Source organism: Falco peregrinus, chromosome 4 (genome assembly GCF_023634155.1).
Source record: "Falco peregrinus isolate bFalPer1 chromosome 4, bFalPer1.pri, whole genome shotgun sequence".
Taxonomy (NCBI): domain Eukaryota; kingdom Metazoa; phylum Chordata; class Aves; order Falconiformes; family Falconidae; genus Falco; species Falco peregrinus.
This window is the reverse complement of record NC_073724.1, coordinates 36390980-36416839: the sequence shown is the minus strand read 5'-3', so window position 1 is coordinate 36416839 and position 25860 is coordinate 36390980. Positions and strand designations below refer to the sequence as shown.

The window sequence follows — 25860 nt, the reverse complement described above, 5'->3', positions numbered from 1 at the left end:
AGCGGCAGGGGCTCCAGGCTGGGCTGCGGGACAGGGTCTCACCAGCCAGGACCCCTCCTACTGTCCCCAGCAGAGAAGCAGAGCAGGCAGGGGGGCTGCCCCTGGGAGGAGGTGGTAGGAGGGTGTGTGTGCCAGGATCAGGCCCGGTGAGGGGGACCAGAGTCAAACACAGCCCCAGGTGGCTGGGCAGGGCCAAGGGGATGGGAAGAGGCTGAGGCTGGTCCGGTAAGTCAATCCATGTTCAGGGTCACGCAGTTGTGCTGGCTCTAAGTTGTCCTTGAGCTTCAGCAGCTAAACTTTGAGGAGGAAAGATGCTTTCAGGATCCTGACACCATTAAGCTTTTATGCAGCCCAGCTGGGAAGGATTTCACTCATGCCTCTTTACTATTTGTGAAAATTAATTGTTTCTACCTTTCTGTTTTCTTTTTAATTCAGGTGGTCCATCAGATGGAGAAAACAAGAAATTATTTTATTTGACATTTATTTACATTAATTTATGTATTGTAAAACTAATACATTGTTACTTTCTATTCTAGAAAAAATTAGAAGACTTGAATGCTGACTGGAAGGCAATTAACCACTTAATTCAACAACTAAAGGAAAAGCCAGCATTAGCAGCATTTGGCCTTTTCTCTTCAGGTCTCTGTAAGTGCTTTAGTATATACATATTTTTTAAATTAATTACAAATCACACAGTTAAAATGAAACTGATTGGTGATTATCTAAATTCATTCTGCATCCTTAAAAATTTCAGCTTTAGCTTGTAAACAGAAGGTGTGCTAGTATACCATGCAACTTAGTAATTTTGTTTCCTTTCAATTTTGTGTAATGTGTCCCAGAAGACAAATTATATTGTAGATTTCATGAAAAGATTACAGCATGCTTTTCAAATTATTACTGTTTCAAAATCTTGTTTCTTTATTCTGTGAAGAGATTAGATGAGATTTTGACTTTCTACATATATTTTATGGAGGAAATATAAAGGGAGAAGAAATATTTAAATTAAAATATGATAAAGTTACAGGTCAAGTGGATGTAAATTGGTCACAGAATGAAATTCTGAAATTACTTTTTATGATAGGGCAATGAACTGAGGCTGTTTCAAGACAAAGCTTGTGCATTCATAGAAAAGGTTGTTATCACAACATGGTAGGAGTTATTTTGCAGTTAAACATTAAGTTTGTGATATACATCTCTGGGTGTCTTGAGTTCATGAATCCACAACAAGAGACTTGATCTACATTTCATTTAAATTATTTGGATAATATATATATTGGATTCTTCTCATATCTCTTTGCACCTGCTGGTTCCCTACAAGGATTACAAACTCATTTTTATCTCCTTGCTAAATGGATTTTATTTCCCACTGCTTTCCTTTGAAAGGTAGTGATTAAACATGGGTGGAAAGGAAATACACAATGGAAGCACTGGGTTAAATCTGAGTTTCTAAAGTCTCTCAGATTCTTTACTAATGTTGAACTATTTCCATTGCTTGGATGAAGAATGTTACTCACCTGTATAATCTGGAATGTGGGAGCAGAAAGAAGTTTTTCCTCCCTCCTGTCAGATTGCCTGTAACTCAGGCTATGATACAGCTACAGTAGTCACCTGGATTTGATTACTTGTAGGATGTTGATCCCTCATGCTTTCAACGTTTTAGTGGGTAGCTACAAGAAAAGCTGAAATTGGAGAATTATCTGCCTTCTACTGGTAGTTCTAGGACAGCAAAGCAGAAAAAAAAGGAGTAAATAATTGCACGGTATAGACATAATCCATAATATTCAATACCAGAAGACAGTCCAACTTCTGTCAGAATAGCAAATATCAATTCAAGCAAAGCAGATGACTTGCTTATGACACGTTGTATCTTACTAAATAGGGACTCTAATTTAGTTTTAGCCATTTAGAACTGCCGTGGATCCAGTGCAATTGTTTCAATTTTCTAAAAAGGGCTAAAACCCACTAGTATTTTTTAAAACTTCTAGTACAGGATTTTGTTTTAAGACATGCTATAGAAATTCATGTAATGACATGGGGGAACTGAAGGAGATGTGTCATCATTTTTTTCTGTGTTGGGTCACTAAACTTGCTGTGTCAGTTTTGCATGTCAGCAGGTTATGTCAGATTCCAGGGGGAGGGAGTGTTGGTAACATTGTTGCTGTTACAAAGGAAATTGTAATGACAGAACAAGAGGAAGAACACACAGTAGTAGTGCAATACATTCCTATATTAACTAATCTTGCAAAATTACTGATTTACCTTAATTCCAGATGTAGGCTCTGACTATTAACGTTTCTGAGAATCAGCAGATGGAATTATACATGCAGAAAGTGAAAGAGCTGGTGTTCTAACGGATTAAGCAGGAAGTAAGATTGATACCCTTTCTGTTACCAAGAGCACTTAAAATTTGAACCTGTGCTTGTGACACTAATTCGTAAGTTTTCTTTATTTGAGTCAGATTACTGCAATCACATCATTATAGATATATCACCATGGAACTGTAGAGTTCAGAAGGGACCTGGGGAGACGTGTATTCCTCTTGCTCAAAGCACAATTACCGCAGGTTTCTCAGGGTCACGTCCAGTAAGGTTTTGAATAACTCCAAGGGTAGAGACTCCATAACCTCTCTGGATAACCTGTTCTGGTGTTGAACTACTCTCACAGTGTTACTAAAGTATTTTTGTATTTAATTTAATTAAAAAAAAAGGGGGATCGGGAAGGGCAGGAGAGAGATTGAATGCCATCTGTTATGTCATGCTATGCTATAAGTTCTGTAGTTATTTTAATCTCTTATACTATACACATTTTTTATGAACTTGTTTTGTGCTGATGCACTGTGATGCATAAAGACTTAACTATCTATGGGAGAACTAGCTTTAGCCAAGCCTCCTAAAATCTAAACAATCTCATTAAAGATAATTTTTAAAGAAAAATGCACAAAATTATTTTGGAAGGACTCTGTCAAACAATAGCAGTATCTCCTGTTAATAATTATTCCCTTCCTGATTCTGTAGAGACTTTTGTGGACATCAGAGATTAATAATGTTGACATCTGTGTTTGAGAACAGGGAATGAAGATGTAATTGGCTAATCTCTATTGCCCTGTCAGGTGTCATTTGGTCTAGTCTGGCTGCAAGAACTCAGCCAGAGGGTCTTACTAAATATACCATCTGGTGGCTGTTACAGAGGTAAAGGACCCTGTCTGTAATTATTTCTAGGTCTGTGTATTATAGTTTCTTTGGCAGAAGAAGTACTAAAAAAAAATTCCTCTATCCCACCAGTCCAGTGTGCCCTTGGGCATAATGAACAAGAACTACTTTTCCAGCTCAAAAAATGCACTTAGCTGAAGGGTACGTCTAAAACCTTTGCAAAGATTGACTTTCAAGACAAGATGATTCGGGAAGAAAATCATACTTGCTGTCTGTACCTGACATGATACCATGAAATTGTGTGAATGTCTCTATCCAAATAACTTGATGCACTCCTTAGCCAGCAGTTTGAAAATATTTTAAGCAGAGAGAAATGCAGTTTTGGAATGTGCTTTTATAGGAGGCACAGAATTTAATAGTATCGCTAGCATTCATATGACTACTTTTGTACTGAAGTCCTACCACTGGATTTACTTAATAAGCTAGGTAACATTAAAAAGTGCTTTGTAAACCCATGTAAATATATTGTGGGGTGGGAGGCATTCCTGAGTTTCATCATTCAAGTAAGACCTTAGGGGAAAATTTGTCCACTTTCATTTAGAGCTATACTTGAAAATACAGTTTCTTAAAAAGGATATGTATTTTAATAAAACTTTTAAAATAGCTGTGAATAAATACATCTGAAAATACTCTGTCAACTAATTTAAAATTTTGCATGTACAGCTAAAAAGACAGTGAACAGTACATTATATTGGTACTCTTGTAGTTTTATTTAACAACTTCTGTGAAGAATACTTTGTGTACAATCAACTTCATTTCCCCCCCCTGATTTTTTGCATGAGTTTTTTGTCTTTTTGTATGAAATACCTACTAAAGTGAAACAGAAAAGCGTATGACTGTGAAATGAAGAAAAACAAAGTGAACATTAGTGTCAGTTATAATGATGAAATTACTTCTGAAATTATGTAGAATTTGTCCCTTTAAAGCTTTACAAGTTATCAGTCTTATTTTGGAGTATTGTTTGTAGCAGGTCTAAAAAAAAGGTAAAGAAAAAAGAATATTTTTTGTTGTTTTACAAATTGTAGCAGAGTTAGAGATGCATTTGTCAGAAAGGTTTTATATGCATTGTTAGATACTGTGTATTTAATACAATGAATTTGAAGAAAGCTAATACTGTATCACCAGAACTCGTAACACTAGCCATCAGCTTTAGGTATCTTTCTTTGAATGTATACAATCAAAGCTCTTCTGTGCTTCCAATATAATTTGCTTTGGGAGTAGGAGTGACAGACTGGTCTTCCATGTACAGGGGAAGAAGGCTTTTCAGGATTTACCATGAATAAGGGAGAACAGGCGAGGAGTGATTGTCAAGCTAAGTCCATTAGAAGCAAGTTGTAGCATGAGGATTGTGATCTGTAACTTCATCCAAAAATTTAACCAAAGGAAAACTCATCACTTATTAGCCCATATATTCAGCTAGAGCATAGAAAAAAGGTCCACAGCAGTCGCCTCCAGAGTTTATAATACCTTGGGTTTGAATTGAAAGAGTGATACTTGTCACTAGTTTCCCCAGATTCACAAATTTCATTTGCTTGTACTTTGATATTTTAGTTGGAGTGCATCCTAAGGTATGTCTCCTGTTTGGGAAAGTTTAGTTTGCCTTTTATTTCTCCATGAAACAAGCCCCCACCTGGACTAGACACACTGCTTTGTTCTAGACTTATATGATCTTATAAAATACTTATTGAAAAAATATCACTGCTGTTACTCTCTGAGTGTATGTTCCATAGTGGCTTAATACAGCTGAAATTCATATGCATTGCTTGGAATGTAATGTAACATAAGAAACATGTACTGGTGCTACTAAAAAATACACAAATCCCGAGACTGTAGGTTTTTGTGGAAAATTAGCAGCAAATCAAACTATGTATATGAAAATACATACCTTGATGAAATAACACAATATTTAAAATTAAAAGCCAGTGACCTTAGAAGCTGAAAGTGCTTCTGTAGTGCAAGTGTCTGTATTTTATGCATCTGGAATTTTCTTTTATTTTCAAATTGAATGCATTGTTGAATGATCTATTATTCTGTATTGGTTAGTTCTAAGAAAGAGACATGTACAGATTGGGCACAGCAGTATTCTGCATTATGAAGACTGTCCTGTTAAGTCTCTGGTTTAATATATTCAGTGGGAATGAAGGATTCTTTGTTTATGAAACCATAATTTTAAAATATATTAATTCCATGGATTTCAGAGCTGGGTCATGTGAAGTCCCACTGCCTCTTTGAAAACAGACAATTTGTTTTTAAGAGATATTCAAGAGACAATGACAAAAATGTAAGAAACAAAATTACAACAACTAGCTTTGAGGAAAAATGCACAATAGATACTATTTTATTTTTTGTAGTATTTCATAGCTAATTGCTCTGAAGCAGTCATTGTTTATATATTATGCACAGTGCCTGAATGAACACGTGCTATAGTTCAGAACTGCTTCTCAGAATTTCCAAACGCTAGGCTTGAAAATTTTTGTACATTTCATTATATGCACCTGAAAAGATAACAATATGTGTAATTAGAGGGTAAATTAAAAACAAATGTACAAATCAGATGTTAGAGTGTATGTATTGTTTATATCAGATGGCATAATATAACTGAGACCAAGAATACTCAAATTAATTCCTCGGGGAAGACTGAACAATCTAGGGACGCGTGTGTCTACAATGTTTTCAATACTAATGCAGACATGTTGATGTTTAAAAATATGTTGCACATAACATTCACCATTTAGAAGAACTCTGCTATCAGCTATTAAAATGCTTGTGTGGGGGACATAGTAGATACTTAATTTTGTAGAACCATTCTTCGCAGAGTTGAATAGCTAAAAATCCACAGCATACATCTGATGTGACAAGTAGTCCTACACTGATTTAGAAGGCAACACTACTGGCAGTAATCCATTTCAGTTAACATTAGTTAACACCAGTAAAGATGACCACTAGCATGAGATCTGTAATAGAGAGAAATACTATTTCCAATAATGGCCATGTCTAAAATTGTATAGTTTCTGATACTTCTGCATGTAGAATCTAAAGGAAATGTCTATTTTTAATATTAGTTGTAATCCAGTTTAACTCTATGAAAAGTTTTACTAAAACAAAATGCAAGAGAGAAAATGAACAGGGAACAATGCAGTAGGGAAATATAAAGAATACCTTGAGTTCTTAATTCAGTGGAGAGTAGTAAAAGTATGCTCTTCTCTGAGTCAGCCAGCCTGACAAAGGTTGCTTACTCTCGTATAAAATGCAATAGTAAAGGAACAGGTGTTGTCTTTACCTTTTATTATGGTTGCTTTTGGATGAATGAATGAATAGTGTTTTACAAAAATAATTTTGATTTTCTTGGTTTTGAGTCATTTTACAGGCTTTTGTAGTAAAGAAGTTCACAGATGCCAGCCTGAGTTGGCTGAGCGTACATTGCTTTTGTACATGGTTTCCTCATTGTGTTCAGGAAATAAGTTGCCCGATTATTCCATATGATTTTCATTAAGAAGCTTTTTCACATCTAACACATGTGCTGCATCTAACAAATACCAATACGGCACAAAACTGAATCTGTTACCATTTGATTGGAGATTTTTCAAGGTCAGGACCCAGTTTCACAGACAGTTCTACTTTTCAATACAGCTGACACCAGACACAAGCTGAAGACAAACTTGTCTAATAAAGCTTTCAGATTCAATTTTCCTTCTGCATATAGCTTCAGGAATCTCTGGAGGTCATTCACAGCATGTGCTGCAACACCAACAGGGAGAAGTAATGAAAAGAGTCTAGATAAAAAGCTGACACTATGCCTTCAGAGCTGCGTGAATAAAAACATAATAAGCAAGTTTATAAATTCAAATCTCTATGATTCTCAGAACTTCTATCTTGATCTTTATAGTATATCTTGATGTGATGATCTGTTTCTGGATTTTCTGACAGGTGAAAAATACATGTAAAATATACCTAAGCCACAAAAGCCTAATTTAAATCAAAAGAAAGAAGGTTATACCTTTACATTTAACATCCTATTTCAGGGGTCTTGGAGTAGGTTACTCTTTAAAAGCATCTGTAATAAACAGGTGTGACAGTGCAGTTTACAAAGGGAATGCGGACTTTGATTTTTCAAGGCTCAGTTGATTAAATACAACTCACCGTGGGTTACTACTCAGAATTTTTATTGTACTCATGCCTATGATGAAATGTAAATCAGAAAGTGAAAACAGGAGTTAGCTGCTTTGCTGTTATTAAAGACAATATGGAATCTAGGTCTACTTGTTTCTATTCTATAACAAGTTGTTGGAAGTGCAGCTGCCAAGATTTATGATGCAAATAAGATTAATGCTATCATCAGTCTTTCAAAGGACCACATTCACCTATTCCATTTTTAAAATATGATCTGGTATTTTCTTCTGAGGAGCAGGCTTTGCAGCTTGTTTTCTTTCATTTAATTTCTTGATCAATAGTTAGTAACAGCATGGTATACAGGATTCATTTTGATTAAGTCCCATGAAATGTAAATGATAGCATACTGTAGAATTCATCACCTATACCGGGTGAGAGCACAGAACTAAGTTATAGTTATGGTCGGTCTTTTTTACATAGCTCATATTATGTGGCTCAGAAAGGAATTAGATTAATGTTTCTTTTTCCTTAGAACTATATTCAGCACACACTGCAGAATCCAATGTTAGCAATTTTTGAAGAAATGAGGCAACAACACAATTGTATCATTTTAAAAACACAGACAGAGTCAAGAATCTGAATTAGTTAATTCTGGAAGATATGAAAAAAAAAAAAAGGATTCTCCTTAGAGTTCCTAGTAAAAAAGTATCTATAATGAAATGGTAGTTTATGCTTTTTTTTTCAGTTTCTCTACCTCATTTTCTGGATTTATAACATTCTATTTTTCTATGCCTTAAACCAACTCTCTCTCTCTCCCTTCTTTTTGCTACAGTAACCTCAATTACTATAATGTCTAACTATCCAGATAGCATGGGCTTGCAAATAGCAGTAATCTCTCTTTTCTGTTTCCTTTTGTATAGTAATTAGGTCTATTGGCAACTACATTGTGTGAAAATCTCTTTAATTTGCTAGAATAATAGAAAGTGATAGGTCATTCTGCACACAGTCCTCTTGACCTGCTGTTCTTCCTTGACTTGTCTTTTTAAAAGAGCAAAGCAAGCTGGCTTTCCTTCTGAAAGCAGTAGCGCTCACTGCCATCCTGGTCATATCCTATGGAGAAATGCAGTGGCTCTTTGACGTCCTTCCTAGCATTTCTGTGATGACTGGAACTGCTACAGAGTTAGGTCTGCTCTACAGAGAAACAGCCAGCCAAATTGTGTGAGCACAGATCGTGAGCAGAGTGGGGGCCACAGGGAATGAGGAACAGAACTCATAATTACTTCTAATGTTTCAGCTCTAGTCAGAAGACATGAGACAGTGAAAGGCAGGCTCGTTCCTTAAACCCTAGAAGGTTAAAGTGAGGAAAAGATGGCAAATGAAAACCTTCTCTTCTACTCCAGGTAGAAAATCCTTTAGTCTTGTTTCTATGAAGCTGGTCACTGACATATCAGACTGCTGTCTCTAATTGTGTCACTGTGGAGTAGCAGCAGTGTTGGAGATATGCAGGTAGAGATTTGCATTACTGGTCTTTCCTTCAACAATACATTGATGGTCAGATGACACTCGAGTTCCCAAAGGTAATTCTCCCTAAGGTGAAACTAAAACAGCTGGAAGAGGAATAGAGGTTAGTTTGACCTGAAAAGTAAGCATTATATGTATTTTCATGAGAAAGCTTGACAAGTCTTTCACATAGTAGTGTGAGGCAAGCTATTTTAACATTTCCAATGAAAGAACAGAAGGTGCTTACAGTGATTTCAGGAATTACTTTGTCAAAAACAAAATGGCAATGATGATGTTGCCTTCTCTAACTTTGAACAACTGTTTTTAATTCTGTAGAATTTTTCTCTCTAAGAATAAGGGTGGACATGAAGATTTATGTGTGAATACTGTAATGCTGTAAAATTAGTTAATAACTGAACTCGGATTATTTCAAAGTTTCTTCAAACTCGTTCTGATTTCTTTTTTTTTTTTGTTTTTTAACTACATGGTACCTAAAATTCCAGTGGCTTCTTGGTATTCTGTATCTGTGTAAAATTTTGTACACTTTTTCTTCAGAGTTCCCCTTGGCTAGGATAGCAATTTCTACCTGTTAAATCATTTTGTAGTTTTCACAAAATTAGAAGAGGTGATTTTCATGAGACTGTAAAAGCTGAAGCTCCTGGCAATATATGTTTTTCCTTATATCAAAGAACTAGCTGCCAAAATTCAGTTACATGCCAATAGCAGTACACTGGAAATGTAAATTGTTGTCATGTAGATTGAAATCCAATTGAAAGCTGCATACTAAACCAAGAATTTGTTACTTTTACCAACAAAAGGAATACTGAGAGGTGCTTGCATCATTTGTGACAGGTGTTGTCACAATGTTTTTTGTAAGGCAAGTATGTGACAGCATTTGATTGAACACCACCACTGCTGTAGTAAAAAACATTCATTTTGATGAAACCCTTTTCTAACAGCCGCACCAACTGCTTACACAAAAAGATTCCTATCTTTTGGATAAAAATAAATGCTATCTGTAAAGGTAAAAATAATGCTGCATTTAAAAAATAACAACAGAAAAAAAAAAGGTAGTCTTCAAAAAATAATGCTTAACTCCTTTAACTGAAACTCTTCAGACTGCCCAGAAATGATTGTGTGTATTTCTAGATATTAGATAACTTAATTAGGGATGCAGAAATCACTTACTGAAAAGACTGGGGAGGGGAAATAAATTTTTATTTAATTATTAAAATATGCATTGAAATAACAGCAAAAGTAATATTACTATGTCACTTCATAAAAATAAAATTGCTCATTGACGATGACTTAATATTATGAAAGAGACTCCTTGTGTTGGTTCTGTCTACTGCTTCAAGAGATCCAAAATATGTTGGAACATTTTGCTTAATATTTCCTTTAGTTCAAAATTTTTAGGGGCCAACCAGGTAATTTTATCTTTAAAAATGTGAACAAGTAGTCCTTATATAGCAAATAGCTCCAGTGACTGTACTTTTGCATATGCAGGTTATTACTGTTTTACACATAAATTAGTTTTAAATTGGTTGTTAGTATCATGGATCTGTTTGGGATTCAAGGTATATCTGTAGTATAAAGTTTGTATTACTTCTGTTCCCCAAAAGACTGACTCCCTTGCTGTAATGCTGCCCTAAGGTTTCCTTTCAAAGTGCTCATGAAAAAGGTTAAAATGTTTATGTCTATAAAAAAAGGGAAATCTTTATTTAATGAAAGATTAAGAAAAAAGCCCATGTGTCATCCTGAAACAGGAAAACTTGTATGCATTGAATGCTCTTAACTGTTTTCTTCATTGTCAAATATAAAACTTTTAATCAGAGAGATGAAAACATTTGTAACAGGCCACTATGAATGACTGTATGTAACAATTTAGTCAGAAGTTTGTATTTATCTTATGAAGATAATAAGACTTTTTTCCAAAATGTCCATGTGATAATCCACATTATAAATATACAAATCATTTAATATACAGTATTACTTCACCTGGTTTTATGCAAACCAGAATATGCAGTCTGACGCTCTGTAACCCCTCTGGCCAGGCACATGAAATCTTGCACATGAAAGAATACACCAAATGAGAAACTAAAACTAGCAGAAGAGTATTGGAGTCACATCCATAACAAGAAATAATAATTTTTAGATATTAACTATTCATTCTAATTAAGCCAGTCAGAATTCGTTACTTCAAGAATTGTTTTTTGGGGTTTTTTTTTTGCCTTTTCAAACATATGTCATGAAAGCCTAAGGGAAGACTCAAATCAGTAATGACAATAGAGGATACAAGGCCCAGGAAAGCCAGAAAAAAATGGTTTCTCTCAGCTGTGGGTTTTGTGGCACTTCATATCACAAATAAAAAACAAGACATTATTGTTTGGGGGGGGAAAACAAACTTTAACTTTTCTGATTATTTTTTGCTTTTGTTACAATAAATAAGGGATATTAGCCTTAACATCCATTCAGTTTATATGATGCAAATATCTCAGCACTTGAATCAACGTCTACATGTGTAAAAAACCCTTATACTCTCATCAAAAATTGGGGGTTTTGCTGTACAGAATTATTGGTGGCAGTATTGCAGATATCTGTCCAGCTAACCTTTAAACTATTGAACAGAAAGAAGTAACAAACACAATCATGTTTTATGAATAGTTCATATAAACAAAAATGCTTATTTATAGAAGCAGGAGATTTTAAAATCTCAACGCTTAAATTGAATGTACTGGGGTTTGGGTTTTGCTTAGTTTGTAGTTTGGATTTTTTCTCCCCCATCTCTTTTTAAAACATTATCTCATTATTGTAAAGATTATGCAGTGTATGTAAAGATTATGACACTATATAATTTCAGAAATTTATTTTTATCTCACTTTTCCACCTAATTAGCCTTGGTATTGTAATCAGTGGTACTGCTCTAAATCAAATCTAGAAACACCATGTAGCTAGTATATGAAAGGTTCTGGTAGTACCGTTTTTTAGTTTCAGTGTGTGCTTAATTCTTACACTCGCTGAAAGTGATCCATTCATGCCCTAGCCTTCTGCTTTTCAATTTTTAGTGAGCCCATCAATCATGCTGACCTTTGCCTAAGGAAAGGTTCACAGGGAATACTGTGACAACGCTATATTACTAAAAGGAAACTGAGCTTTGGAGCAGTTTATCTTTCAGAAAGGTTTGAATAGAACAACAGGTCCAAGCACAACAAGAGTTATTAATGCTACCTCAGTTTACAGATATATATGTTCAATTGGTTTTATGCCCCTGCTTGAGTCATAGTCTCTAGGATAGAGTCCTGCAGATTCAAAGCTTTTTCTACCACATGTAGAGCAGTCAGTTGAGCACTTACATACACTGTGCCAGGAGTATTTCTGTGTATTACTACCAGTCTTATCCGCTTCAATCCCAAAGCATTCTCTGTCATCGGGCTATTTCCAATTTGGCTTTTAGAGAGTGTTTGGAACTAAGAATATAGCTTTACAGGACTGCAGAATGGTTGAGGCTGGAAGGGACTTGTGGAGGTCCTCTGTCCAACCTCTCTGTTCAGGCGGGGTGACCTACAGGAGGCTGCCCAGGATCGTGCCCAGGTAGACTCTGAGTATTTCCAAGGATGGAGACTCCACAACCTTTCTGGGCAACCTGTTGCAGGGCTCAGTCACCCTCACAGTCAAAAGGTGTTTCCTGATATTCAGAGGGAACCTCCTGTGATTCAGGTTGTGCCCACAGCCTCCTGTCTTGTCAGAGGGCACCACTGGAATGAGCCTGGCTCCATCTTTTTTGCACCCTCCCTTCAGATATGTATATATGTTGATGATACGTGCTGGAGTCTTCCCTATTTTAGGCTAGACAGTCCCTGTTCTCTCAGGCTTTCGTTTTGTGAGAGGTGCTTCAGTCCCTTAATCATCAGTGTGGCCCTTAACTGGCCTTTCTGCAGTAGCTCTATAGCTGTCTTGCTCTAGGGAGCCCAGAACTGGTTACCGTACTGCAGGTGCTAAGCAGAGGGAAGGATCACGTCTCTCAACCTGTTGGAAACAACTCTGTTATATGCAGCCCAGGATACTGTTAGCTTTTGTCGCAAGGGCATATTGCTGGTTTGGTGCCCATTGTTCAACCTGGTGCCCATCAGGACCCCCAATGCCTATTCTGTAGAGCTGTTTACCAGATGGTTGACCCCCAGCCAGTGCTGGTACATGGGGTTGTTCTTTTCCAGGTGCAGGACTCTGCACTTCCCTTTGTTGAACTTCATGAGATTCCTGTTAGCCCATTTCTCCACCCTGTCAAGATCCCTCTGAATGGGAGCACAACCTCTCTTGATGTGTCAGCCATTCCTCCCAGCTTTGTGTCATCTGCAAACTTGCTGAGGGTATACCCTCTCAAATCCTTCAGATCCTTAGGGAAGATGTTATGTAAGATTGGACACAGTATTGACCCCTGGGGAACACTACTAGTTACTGGCCTCCAACTAGACTTTGTGCCGCTAATCACTACCCTGTGGGCCCAGTAGTTCAGCCAGTTTTTACTCCATCTCACTCTGCTCATCCAGCCAATACTTCTTCAGCTTCTCTATGAGAATCTAATGAGAGACAGTGTTGAAAGTCTTACTGAAGTCAAAGCAGATGATATCCACTGTTCTACCCACATCTGCCCAGCCAGCCATTTCATCATAGAAGATGATCAGTGTTGTCCAGCATAACATCTTTCCTTGGTGAATCCATTTTGACTATTCTAAATCACCTTTTTGCGCTTCATGGGCCTAGCAATGGTTCCCAGGACTAGTTGCTCCACCAGTTTTCCAGGGTTCAAGGTAAGGCTAATAGGCTTGTGTTTCCCTAGGTCCTCTGTATTGTCCTTCTTGAAGTTAGAAGTTGCATTTGCTTTCCTCCAGTCTTCAGGCACTTCTCCCAGTCACCATGATCCATAAAAGTTTATAGAAAGTGGCCTTGCAATGAAATCTGCTGGCTCCCTCAGCACTCACGGGTACATCCTATTAGGGCCCATGGATTTATATTTGCTCAGTTTGGTGAAGTATTCTTCAACCTGGTTCTCTTCCAGAAAGGATAAGTTTTTATACCTCTTCTGTACATGGAAATTATCTGGAAGTGACTCCTATTATGGCAGTATTCTCATCAAATAAGCCATTAACATTCCACTTTTAAGCATCCTGCATATAGGGAAAGTATTCGCAGCTCTTAACAACAGATCATAATCTTAACTTTTTGCTATGCAACACTAAGTTAATTTCACCTTAATGTTATTTATACTATGATGCATGCAAGCTTATTTATATGACTTATATCGCTAAAATTCTTAGTTATTGGTAGAGTCTACCTATTTTTTCTGACAGACAGTGACATATGTTCTTATTCCCATTGCAATCCAGTGTTTGTAAAACCAAAAGCTTTTCTTTACGCTGAGTGAAAGATGTATTTAAACATCTTTCTGTTGTGCTTGGAGAAATTTGGAAAAATGCATTGTACAATAAACAGCTTAGTCACTATTCTATTGGATTCTCTCTGATATTTTATATATTTACATATATATAGATATAATCTATCGGATCTCTCTTATGACAAAGATAAGCCTGAGGAAGCTGACACTTAACTTTCTACTGCAACTTTAAAGTTACAATGCTATTTATAATCTAATAATAGTTACATATTAGAAACCATAACTTTTACATTTAGATTTCAAATAAAGCAGTACAGATTCACTTGCAAATCTTTTTATTCTCTCCCAAGAGTTTTTAAGCTTGACTTTCTACTTTCTTTTGAATCTTTAACAATTATGGGGTCTTTAGTTTTGGTCCCTGTCTTCATCCCACTGCACAGACACTTTTACATCTAAACTTTAACTAATAATCCCATAAACTATCAAGTGGGTTTCTTTAACCTGTATTAATCTAACTTGTATATAATCCATAATAACTTGTTAGGAATCATTGAGAGCTTCTTGAATATAAAGGAAGTCTAGGCACTTAACTTGTATTTTAAATTGATGACATTAGCACATATGTGAATGTTCCTTAAGTGTTCATGAAATCAAGTACTAAGTGTTACCCACATATACTCTATAAAAATTATTATCTATGAAATATCCATGGTAGAGTTACTAAGTCATTTTATCTAGGAATTGTTTTTGCTAAATATTCAAGGCTAAGCCAATCAGACATCGGTTTTTCATTCAAACAGAAAAGACTCACTTTTAAACATGGGTTTTTTTTTTTATTAAAAGCTGATGAAAATTATAAGAAAAGATACAATGCTTTAAGAATGCATATTTTCCACATTAAGAGCCATGGGTACAATTTTGTTGGCAATAATTTTTTGATCAACATAAAGACTTTATTCTGAGTTCAGATTACCAGCAAACCCCTGTCCTTGTTTTCAAATTTCAAAGTTGGGTTGTTTAGGTTTTTGGGGGGTTTTTGCTTTGGTTTTTGGCAATAAATTGATTTATTTTTTTATTTAAAATAATATTTATTTATTTTATAATATAAATTTATTTATTTTAGTTAATCAGAACTGTCTTGCCCACTGTAATTCTATTACTTTTCTTTCACAACTCCTTTGTGACCCAGAACATCTGCTAGGTAGCTGTAGCCCCCTCAGCAAAAAGTGTTACTGGCACTGATCAAGTTGCATGAAAGGTTTGTACTGCATGGGAGAACTTAATGTACTCATAACTTTATTTCCTTAACTTTGAAGGGCAGAGAGAGATGAGACTATTCACCACTGGGACAAGTCTAAGGAATAAATCAGTCTCAGAACCATCTTCCCAGATCTCTCTGAGGGAAGCCTACTTGGAGTTTAAGAATATGAGCATGAATGGTTTAATCCTGTAGAAAATCAGCTGCAATGACACAGCATAAGAAAAAAAAATCAAAGGAAAAAGTACACTTTAGTAGGTGATAGATCTTAACCCGTGTGCTATTGTGGTGTCTAGTTGGTCCCAACTGAGTTCACAAGGCTGGAGCGCTGGTAAGATGACACTGAGACTTCCCATGAAATAAGCAAAACCTGCCTGTTGTGCCACCTCCAAATCAGTGAAATGATGGTTTGCCCACAGAGGGAACATTCATTTGGTCTATCACTAGGGAAGGCAATGTTGCTTGTGTTAAATAATGGATTCATTGAGCCATGTTGCCTGTGCATATGCCACAGGGTACAGGTATTATTCCTCTGTTTTCCTCAGTCAGTAAAATGCAGCTGGGTTTCCTTGACTAAAACAGAAATGAAGTTCAGTAGGTGTATGTTGCTGTTAGGCTGGCATATGCCTTAATTGGTACTGCTAACCATGGAATTGACCCCTAGGCTAGACATACAAATTGAATTAAAATCAGCATCCACTTCCTATGTTATTAGTTCTGTGTCAAAAAGCTTTGACCTGGTAGATGCAGTTACCTTACACAATTAAAACTTCAACACTGCTTAAAACATTCAGAAGGACGGTTAGGAACAGTCCTGTGAACTGAGTCAGTTCTGCTTAAGGACTTTGGCTTGGAAGGAGTTTGAAGCTTTGGGAAGTTTTGTCATTCTTCCTATTCTGTTCCTGTTCAGTACCTAAATAAAGAGTTTTTGTGGTTTTGTCCTCAAATTGACTCTCCCCTAAAACACTGAAATAAGCAGAAGGGAGGGGGGAATGCTTTCCTGCAGCTAACTTCATTCTGCTTTTCTTATTTCTACATTTAATATTCAAATTTCAATTTCATGACACATTCCTATTATTCTCACTCTTAAATTTTAGCATGATAGGTTATCTGCAAGATGTACAAATTACCAATATACTCTTGACATTCATCCAGTGTATTTCAAGGTTCAAGAATGAGTTGAAAATCACACCTAGTTCAGAGTATTGTTAGATTGTTTTTCAGCTTTTTGTTAGACATTTTATTTTTGTGTTTTATTTTTCTCCTATTATTGCTCTATGTTCTTTCCTTCTGTGTTAAACACCAGAAAGTGCTAATGAGAAGTTACCTTAAAAGCTACAGGTTGGTGTGGTTTAATGTCTTAAATTGTAATTGTCCTTTTGGTTTAGTGATTTATCCTATCACAGGAGTGAAGTGGTATAACCTTTAAATAAATTGAAAGATAAAGTCCCTAATTGTATATCTGATGTGTTATGGTAGGATAGAATTTTTTTACTCCGATATTTGAAAAAAATTTATTCTAGTTTTGCATTTATAAATCAATTGTCCTGAGGAACGAAAAAAAACCCAACACGCACAAAACCAAAGCAATCATTGATAGCTTCTGTTGAATGAACCATGTCCTATCTGTGCAACCATGACAGAAAGAGAAATAAGGGACAGATGTACTGTATTTTTGTTATGACGGGAGATAAATGTCAAGGAGAAACATATTGTGCAACCACTTCCTAAAGGTAATTCATATAAATATTTGATAACTCAAATGTTTTAACTGCTCAGTCAAAGTGGAACAGATTATTACCATCCTCAGTAGAAAACAGTAGATACTGGTAGATCTTAAAGCTTTTAAAGACGATATTATACTGGACAGTATACTTCTGCTAGTACCTTACAGCCTCTTTGTATAATTTGAAGTTTCTTGATGCAAATGAACTACATCAAAGGGATTAAAAAAACCTAAGTCAAAATCTATAGCAGTAAACCAACAAACACTGGAAGATTAGGAATACCCTCTTCTGGAATATCTGCCACTTGAGGAAAAATAAGTAAACAAATATTAATTGGCAAACTGTTGAGTGTATACTCAGGCCAAAATACGTGAGATTCTAAGAGATACCAGGCAGTCTTACCAGACACCCTGAGTCTATTTATCAAGGGTCTGTAAAGTCCCAGTTTAGAAAGTTTTTCTTCAATTTACATGACATACTGATGAGAATAGAAATTTCCTCTGAGAAAAGTCAACCTATGTGTAAATCTGTGTGAATGCTGAATTAACAACTGTTTTCCTGTTGTCTAAGAATCTCTGAATCACAGAGGAAATACAAGGCCTTTACATGAACTTTAGGCCAGGTGGAAGTGCACCTAAGTATCTGTCCCTTGGTGCAGACTGGAAGACAGCACTTAGATGCACTTTTCTGCTTTGGTAACATTTTGCAATGAAGCACTTGGCTATGATTTTCAGTAATTATTGCATGTGTCTTGACTATGATATGGAATACCTCGCTGCAAATAATGAGCCTTGCTCTGCAATCACTTTGATGTATAGTATCATGGAGTTCATGTGAGGAGAGGGTGAAATGAGACAACATTTTGGAATTGTTACAGAAAATCATGACCGATCTATGGAGTTGAATTCCCATCCATGGGTGAAATAATATAGAAAATTCTATTAATGTGGTGTATATAATTACATATATATAAATATATATATGTATGAATATATGTGTGTATATATATGTGTGTGTATATATATGTGTATATATATGTGTGTGTGTATATATATATATGTATATATATATGTATGTATGTATGTAGTGTCTTTGGTATATAATTGTCTTTAGGTATCAGACAGATTTTTAACATCCAGCTTGGAAGGAGGAAGGCATAAAAATGCATCAAGCATAAAAAGCTCTGAAGGACAACATTAAAATAAACAAAATAAACCCAAACATAGTATTTTGAAATCTATAGACAACCATGGTATATTTTGTTTTCATTATTTATTTCTAGTTGGTGCTGTTTGTTGCAAGTTGTTGGCTTTTTTCCTTCAGGCAATTAAATGACATTCATCAGAGAAAGACATGCTCAAAGACTTGTCTGCCATTTTCTCTCCCTGCTGAGCAAAGATGAAAAATACAATAGCCTTCTGATTATAGACATTAAAAGAGTATAAAGAAGACATTCCTATTAAACTGCAATTACTATATTGGCAGAAAACAACTGTGTATAATTCTGAGGATATTAAGGATTATTCCATGACCCTTTTTGAATTCACCCTACATTCTGGACAGAGCAATGAAGACAGAGAAAGTGATGACTAGTATTTTGTTTTCCCAGTGATTTTCTGAGTCATTTCAGTTTGCCTAAGTTGGTAAGATCTAAGTGCCAACTCAGTTAATCTAGAGTAACTAATAATAACATTTTTTAAAAAAATGTTGATTCTTTTCTAGTTTCAGTGTACATTAGCAAGTGAACAAAGTAGCAAGTGAATCTACAAACAAAATAGTTCTTATTTGTACATATATGAAAAGTAACACAATCCTAAATTCCTTCTGCCTTAAAAGCATATTGTGTAGTTTCCTTTCTCATTGCCTTGCAGGTTTTAATAGTGTTCCCTCCTTCCTCACTATTCCTGCTCGATGTGGCTTTGTTTTAGATGTTACCTTTATTTGATGGACCCAAGTTGGCAACTGTGTGGACCCCATCCATTTTTCAGAGCCATTCATGATCTGCCACTCTGTGAGGAAAAAGTTGATCTTTCCTGCCTTTTTCTCCTCCTCTGCAACAGTAGTTGCCAAACTCACTCCTTCAAAGGAAGGCTATGCCGCATTGCTACTTTGAGAAGAGGGATGGGAGAAAGGGTGGTTGCTACCACCAGTGTGAAAGAGTAGCACCTAATAGTGTTGTGCTGCTTTCTAGCCAGCGCAGGAGGAAACGGGTGCGATGTGCCATCCACTATTTAAATGCCTGTTTCACATCTGCTCCAAACAGTAAGGGCTGGGTGGAGGTATCATGAATCCAAAGATTCAGGCTTTGAACTGTGAGTTGGAACTTGCTGTTCTTGGTAATGAGCTGAGTCCTCTGCTAAATGCCATAAACTTAGTCAGTTGTGTCCATTAGTGAATGATAGGTTCAGTACATAGCCTTCTGATCACTGAATGCCCCCCTGCTATCTTGGGCTAACAGCTATGGACAAAGAGTCCTATAAGAACTAAAAAGCACAGTTAACAACTCCATTAAGTTGGGGGTCATTTCAAGGGTCTGACTAATCACACCATCACATAGTGGATGAGGTTGGAAGGGACTTGTGGAGGTCCTCTGTCCAACCTCTCTGTTCAGGCGGGGTGACCTACAGGAGGCTGCCCAGGATCGTGCCCAGGTAGACTCTGAGTATTTCCAAGGATGGAGACTCCACAACCTTTCTGGGCAACCTGTTGCAGGGCTCAGTCACCCTCACAGTCAAAAGGTGTTTCCTGATATTCAGAGGGAACCTCCTGTGATTCAGGTTGTGCCCACAGCCTCCTGTCTTGTCAGAGGGCACCACTGGAATGAGCCTGGCTCCATCTTTTTTGCACCCTCCCTTCAGATATGTATATATGTTGATGATACGTGCTGGAGTCTTCCCTATTTTAGGCTAGACAGTCCCTGTTCTCTCAGGCTTTCCTTTTGTGAGAGGTGCTTCAGTCCCTTAATCATCAGTGTGGCCCTTAACTGGCCTTTCTGCAGTAGCTCTATAGCTGTCTTGCTCTAGGGAGCCCAGAACTGGTTACCGTACTGCAGGTGTGGCCTCACCAGCACTGAGTAGAGCTAATCTCTGTTTCATTTGCATAATCTAGCTAATAAGAAACAGAAAAAGGCAGAAAATATCTTGAGTAATTTCAACAGAGATGAAAGAAAACCTGATGATGACAGATGATGATGATGATAATTATTATCATTCATTTATTTATTTATTTATTTATTTATTCATTCACATATATCTCTGTTGTGGTTTAATCCTGACCGGCAACCAAGCACCACACAGCCGCTTTCTCACACACCCTCACCCAGAGGGATGGGGAGGACAATTGGAAAAGAATGTAAAACTTGAGGGTTGAGATAAGGACAGTTTAATAGGTAAAGCAAAAGCTGCACATGCAAGTGAAGCAAAACGAGGAATTCATTCAGCACTTCCCATGGGCGGGCAGGTGTTCGGCCATCCCCAGGGAAGCCGGGCTCCATCACACATAACGGTTACTCAGGAAGACAAATGCCATAATGCCGGATGATCCCACCTTCCTTCTTTCCCCAGTTTATATACTCACCATGATGTCCCATGGTTTGGAATATCCCTTTGGCTGGTTCAGGTCAGCTGTCCTGGATGTGTCCCCTCCCAGTGTCCCGTGCCCCTCCAGCTCTCTGGCTGGCAGGGCCTGAGAAACTGAAAAGTCCTTGACTTAGTGTAAACATCACCCAGCAACAACTAAACCATCAGTGTGCTGTCAGCATTGGTCTCACACCAAATCCAAAACACAGTACTGTACTAGCTACTAAGAAGAAAACTATTGCAGCTGAAACCAGGAGAGTGTGTAAAAATTTAAATAATTTAAATAAAATAGTGAAGGAAAGGGATCCTTTCAGGTCATCTGCTATGCTTTTGATACTAAAAACTGCCAGCCTTAACTGTACAATATCTCTGTTACAGCGAACAGTGTGATGTTACAAAAAGACCTTTACAAACCTCTTCCTATGTCAGAAAAATATATATCTATTTTCTCATCGGTGTTGTTTTAATTAAGAACTTGCTGTGTTAGAACAGCCTTTTACAACTATTAATTTACTTCATAGTTATCCACACATTTATGATTGTAAAGTACAGAAAGAAAAAGTACAAGGGTTGTACTTCAGAAATGCATATGATATGGAAGTGTGGATGAATATATTTAATTGCAGTGTATGGCATTAAGAATCATAACTTGGAGGAGTCACTTTTGTTATCATAATATTGCCATTTATTAAGGCTAGCTAAATAATGTATTTGTTAGTTCATTTGGTAAATTGCTTTAGATCATACAGTATTTCTAATGCTGACAGTATCTTATGGTGCTTTTACAGTGACAGTCACTTAGATGCTTGTGCACAGCTTTTTCCCTTTCTCCAGTGCTGAAGAGGGTCACTGATTCCCCAGTGAAGTAACTCAAAATTTCTCTCATCAGTGAAAAATAGCTGCTAAATTCTTTGGCAATATCAGCTGATGTTACTGATTGCTTTAATGTTTCAAGTGGTTTTACGGCCAGGCTGTTGAACCTCACCTGTTACTTGAGTTTCCAGACTCCAAATGGACTTTGCTGAAATGGCATGAATGTCAATGGGGGAAACTGTGCAAAGTACTTGAAAGAAAAAAAAAACAAAAAAACAACCAAAAAAACCCAAAACCAAACCGCAAAACCAAACAACTTTACTGTGCATGGGCTACACTGTTTTGTTGTTGTTGGGTTTTTTTTTCTGTTAAAGACAAGCTACCTCACAGGAAGAGTGCAGGAAACAGGTTTTCTCTACTCTGTGAGAAAACTGGGGAAAATACAAACAAACATCTTGGTCCATTAGAAATTTATATTTGGTTTTCATTAACCATATTTTGCAGTTCAATGTTAGAAAATGTAGGATACACTCCACACAGCTTTATTTCAGCTTTCCTGGTTTAGTTATTTTGTTTAGACAGTTGATTCAGATGGAGATTCTGTAGCTACTGTAAAGGGTAGGTTCTTATAGTACCTCAGTGAAGCAACACCATGTGTTCTTCTGTTTTCATTATTTTAGTATTTTTGTTTGGCTGCACTTTTTTAAAAATGAGAAAAAATTATCAAATACAATTCAATGTAACCTCCTTGCCATAATATTGCGCATAATGAATTGCTTTTGCATGATTACCTGGAGGACAAAAATAGCCTAACAGATTGTAGCAATCTATTTGTAAATAACCAAAATTGAGAAGGAAAAATCAGTCTCGAAATTCTGAATGACTTCATGTTACATGTGCCTCTGTCCAATGGTAGCTGTGCACCTCTCATTGTTTTTGATTGCAGAGAAAGATACTGTACTTCAGTGTTGGGTACTTCCCCAACCCAAGCAATAAATAATGAAGAGATTCTTTAAAAATCAGTTAATAGAACAAGAAAGGATACAAAAGAGCAGATGCATCCATTTCATCCAAATAGAAGGGAAAAAAATCCACAATTATCCAAATATCATATTTTCAAGTTATGAAGAGGAAAAATCAGGAATCAGCTGAGGCTTAATTTCTTGTGTAAGCTCCCATATTGGTCACAGAGCTTATGGGAAACACCTGGTGGTAATAATGTGAGAGGATTGTGGGTGAGACAAATTAACAGCTACAGAGTGACTGGAGACCATGGATGCAATGTGATCAAGATACATGGTTATGCTGTGATATATTGGCTATTAGAATAAACTTTTTTTCAGTCTGCCTTTAGCCTTGACAGATCCAACCACACTATTAGATTTTTGGAAGACAACTCATGTATCGCAATACTTCAGTGACCTTGAGTGAGGGGGCTTACACTGAGGTCTTTGCTAGTGTTACCACATCTAGTCTTTTAAGGATGAAATCTGAATATGCTGAGAATGCTGAATGTTAACTATACACCATACTAGAAATACTGTGGGGAAAAAATATTAATATATTCTTCTGGGTTTAATTTTTGTATTTTCAGTAGATATGACATCAAGAAATGAGCTTATTTCTGTGTTAGCCTTTCTACTGCATAAATTCTTTTACTGAAATAAGCATTTATTATAGTTCATTTCTTCAGTAATTTTAGTCGGTTTTTTTTTTCTTTCAGTAACTTCTGGTGAAACTGTTGCTGTGGATACACAAACCAGGGTAACCAAGGAAACCACCACCTTCAAACCAGAGATGCCATCTTCTGTGCTGTTGGAAGTTCCAGCCCTGGCTGACTTCAATAAGGCATGGGCAGAACTCACTGACTGGCTTTCTCGACTGGATCGAGAGATAAAATCTCAGAGAGTGATAGTAGGTGATCTTGATGATATCAACGACATGATCATCAAACAAAAGGTATGAGAAACACTGATTTTTCAAGTTGAAAGCCTCATGATCTTTATTCTATATTAAACCATTTCAACAAAGGACACAAGAGTGATGATATGCTGCGTTGAATGTAGTTGTCTCTTAAGCTACTTTATCCCATAAACACAATTACTGGGTTAAATGTTAAGATAACTAACTGAGAGGGGAAAAAACTATTTAATAATTTCTCTGGTATTTAAGGTAGATCCCTTATCTTTCTATAGCTTGTGCTGATTGTGTTGTAAGTGTATGCAAGCCAATGGTTGAAATATAAACCTCATGACAAAGAAGGACTTACATAGTAAGCTCCAGGTTGCCAGGAGGAAAGATACCCTGTTTCATACCTTTTCTTATGTTGCTTCTGTAATAACTTTCTGAGAGGCTTATATCCTGCTGCTGTTGGGTTATGAAAAGCTCCTCAGTCATCTTAAAGAAAAGAACAGCTCATTAATGCAAGTGTTTTGTCAGCAAAACTGCATCAGTGTTACTTATCTTTGAAAACACAGAACAATATGGAAATAAATGTGCAAGAAAAAAAAAAGCTAAACTTCAAATTCAGCTACTCAGTAGCAATAAAAGTAATTTGGTATTATACAACTTGAAAATAATTACCTGCCTTCTAGATGTAACGTTGCTTAATATAAAAGATTTGGCTTGCCTGTGCAAAACTTTTCAGTGTTAAATTTCCATTCAGTTCGGTTCTTAAACTGAGTTTAGGACTCTGTATTATAAGATCCTCTTCTGCTTCCTCCTCCTCCTCCAAATCTGATTTATTGTAAGGAATATATTGATATTCTTTCTCTTTGCTTGAAGTAGAAAGAGGGGGAGAAACAGTGGACGCATTTTGCCTAGTATCTGTACAAAGCAGTTTTACAAGAACGTGTATACTAACGTGTATAGATGTCTCATAGGATTTTTTCTGCTTGTTTTCTTGTATTTCTTAACACACACACACACACCAGTTTAAACAAACAGTTTAAACTTTCTGTTTTTGATATTTTTGGTTTGCTTTACCTTCTAGATGGGCAAAATGCTTGTTTCATCTGATTAATGTTCACAATATTTACTATATAGAATTATGCACCGTTTTATTAATTAAAATATCTTTTAAAATGTCATGGGTATATTTTTAATAAGTTACAGTATTACCTACACAGGGCTCTAGATTAAAATAGCTGTTATGTCATTTGAAAAGATTGAGGACCAAAGACGACTTGTTTGTACATTATCTTTTCATCTTTTTCAGAGTTCTTTTGTTTTTAAAATTTTATGTTGTCAAACACTTTGTTCAGAATCACATGCTTTTCTTACTTATGCCTCATTTTAGCATATTATTCTGGCAGGCAAAATCCATAGCGTGCTTTCTTTTACAGAATTATTTTACTTAAATGTGAGATCAAATTATTAACTCTTGAAAATTTCAATTAATGCTATACATGTTTTAAAATTAACTGGTTTATATCTGCATTTCATCTTAACGCAAGGCTAAAATATTTTAGGTGGTTAAGCCAGCACTATTGCAGTCTTCCTCTCACTTCTGTTCCTGGCTGAGTAGCCCCATCTCTTCTTTTGATACCATGCTGTGCTAGTAACAAAACCAGCAGGAAAACTCTTTTTTGTTGTGCTTACCTCTTTAATTGGCTGTGCAACAGAATGTGACATTTAATATATTCTCTGATGAAATGGAAGAGTCAATGTCTAAATATAGACTGCAGTTCCGTTAAATGGCTCCCTTTTCTCTAATGATCATTTTAATATCATTTAAGACATGGAAATGAATGTAATGAAATTTTGATTCTGCTCCTAAACCTATCACGGGATTATTAGCTGAGATTAGCAGACAGAATTTTCAGAAGTGACGAAGAATTTTATTTTTCTGAAAAAAACCCACCCCTGCTTTCTAATGTGTAGAGTGTCTGCAGCAGTATGTGAGCTGATGAAATTGGACATGTGGGTACTTTGGGATTCTGAAAACTCAAGCCAGATATGATCTAAGTTGGAAATCCAAAAGTAGTGCTTACTTCCCCAGATCTGTATATTCTGTAAGAGATCATAGTCATACCTCTCCTGTGGTTGCAATTTAAAAGTCATTGAAAGTCACAGTATTGCATTGTGCTCTATTTGGAGAGTCGCACCTCTACAGGGATCTCAGTAAGGTTTAACAGGAATTCCATCTCAGTAGATTGACTTTTTCTTTTTTTTTAATTAGTTTTTTTACTTCAGGTGTAAATACTATCTTAACACAGCTGACTAATTCCCTTATAAAAATCCATCATCATAAAGGTACATGCTCCATGAAAGC

General features: G+C 36.3%; 1 protein-coding gene across 12 annotated transcripts in view; it reads left to right on the top strand.

The window, feature by feature from the left end:
* The window catches only part of DMD (dystrophin), a 1160159-nt gene that overhangs the window by 803288 nt on the left and 331011 nt on the right, over positions 1-25860 (top strand). For all 12 annotated transcript variants that reach the window (XM_055801176.1, XM_055801179.1, XM_055801178.1 and 9 more), the window contains 2 exons: positions 537-645; positions 23311-23546. In XM_055801176.1, coding sequence (XP_055657151.1) covers positions 537-645; positions 23311-23546 — 345 coding nt within the window. The remainder of the gene's footprint in view (positions 1-536; positions 646-23310; positions 23547-25860) is intronic.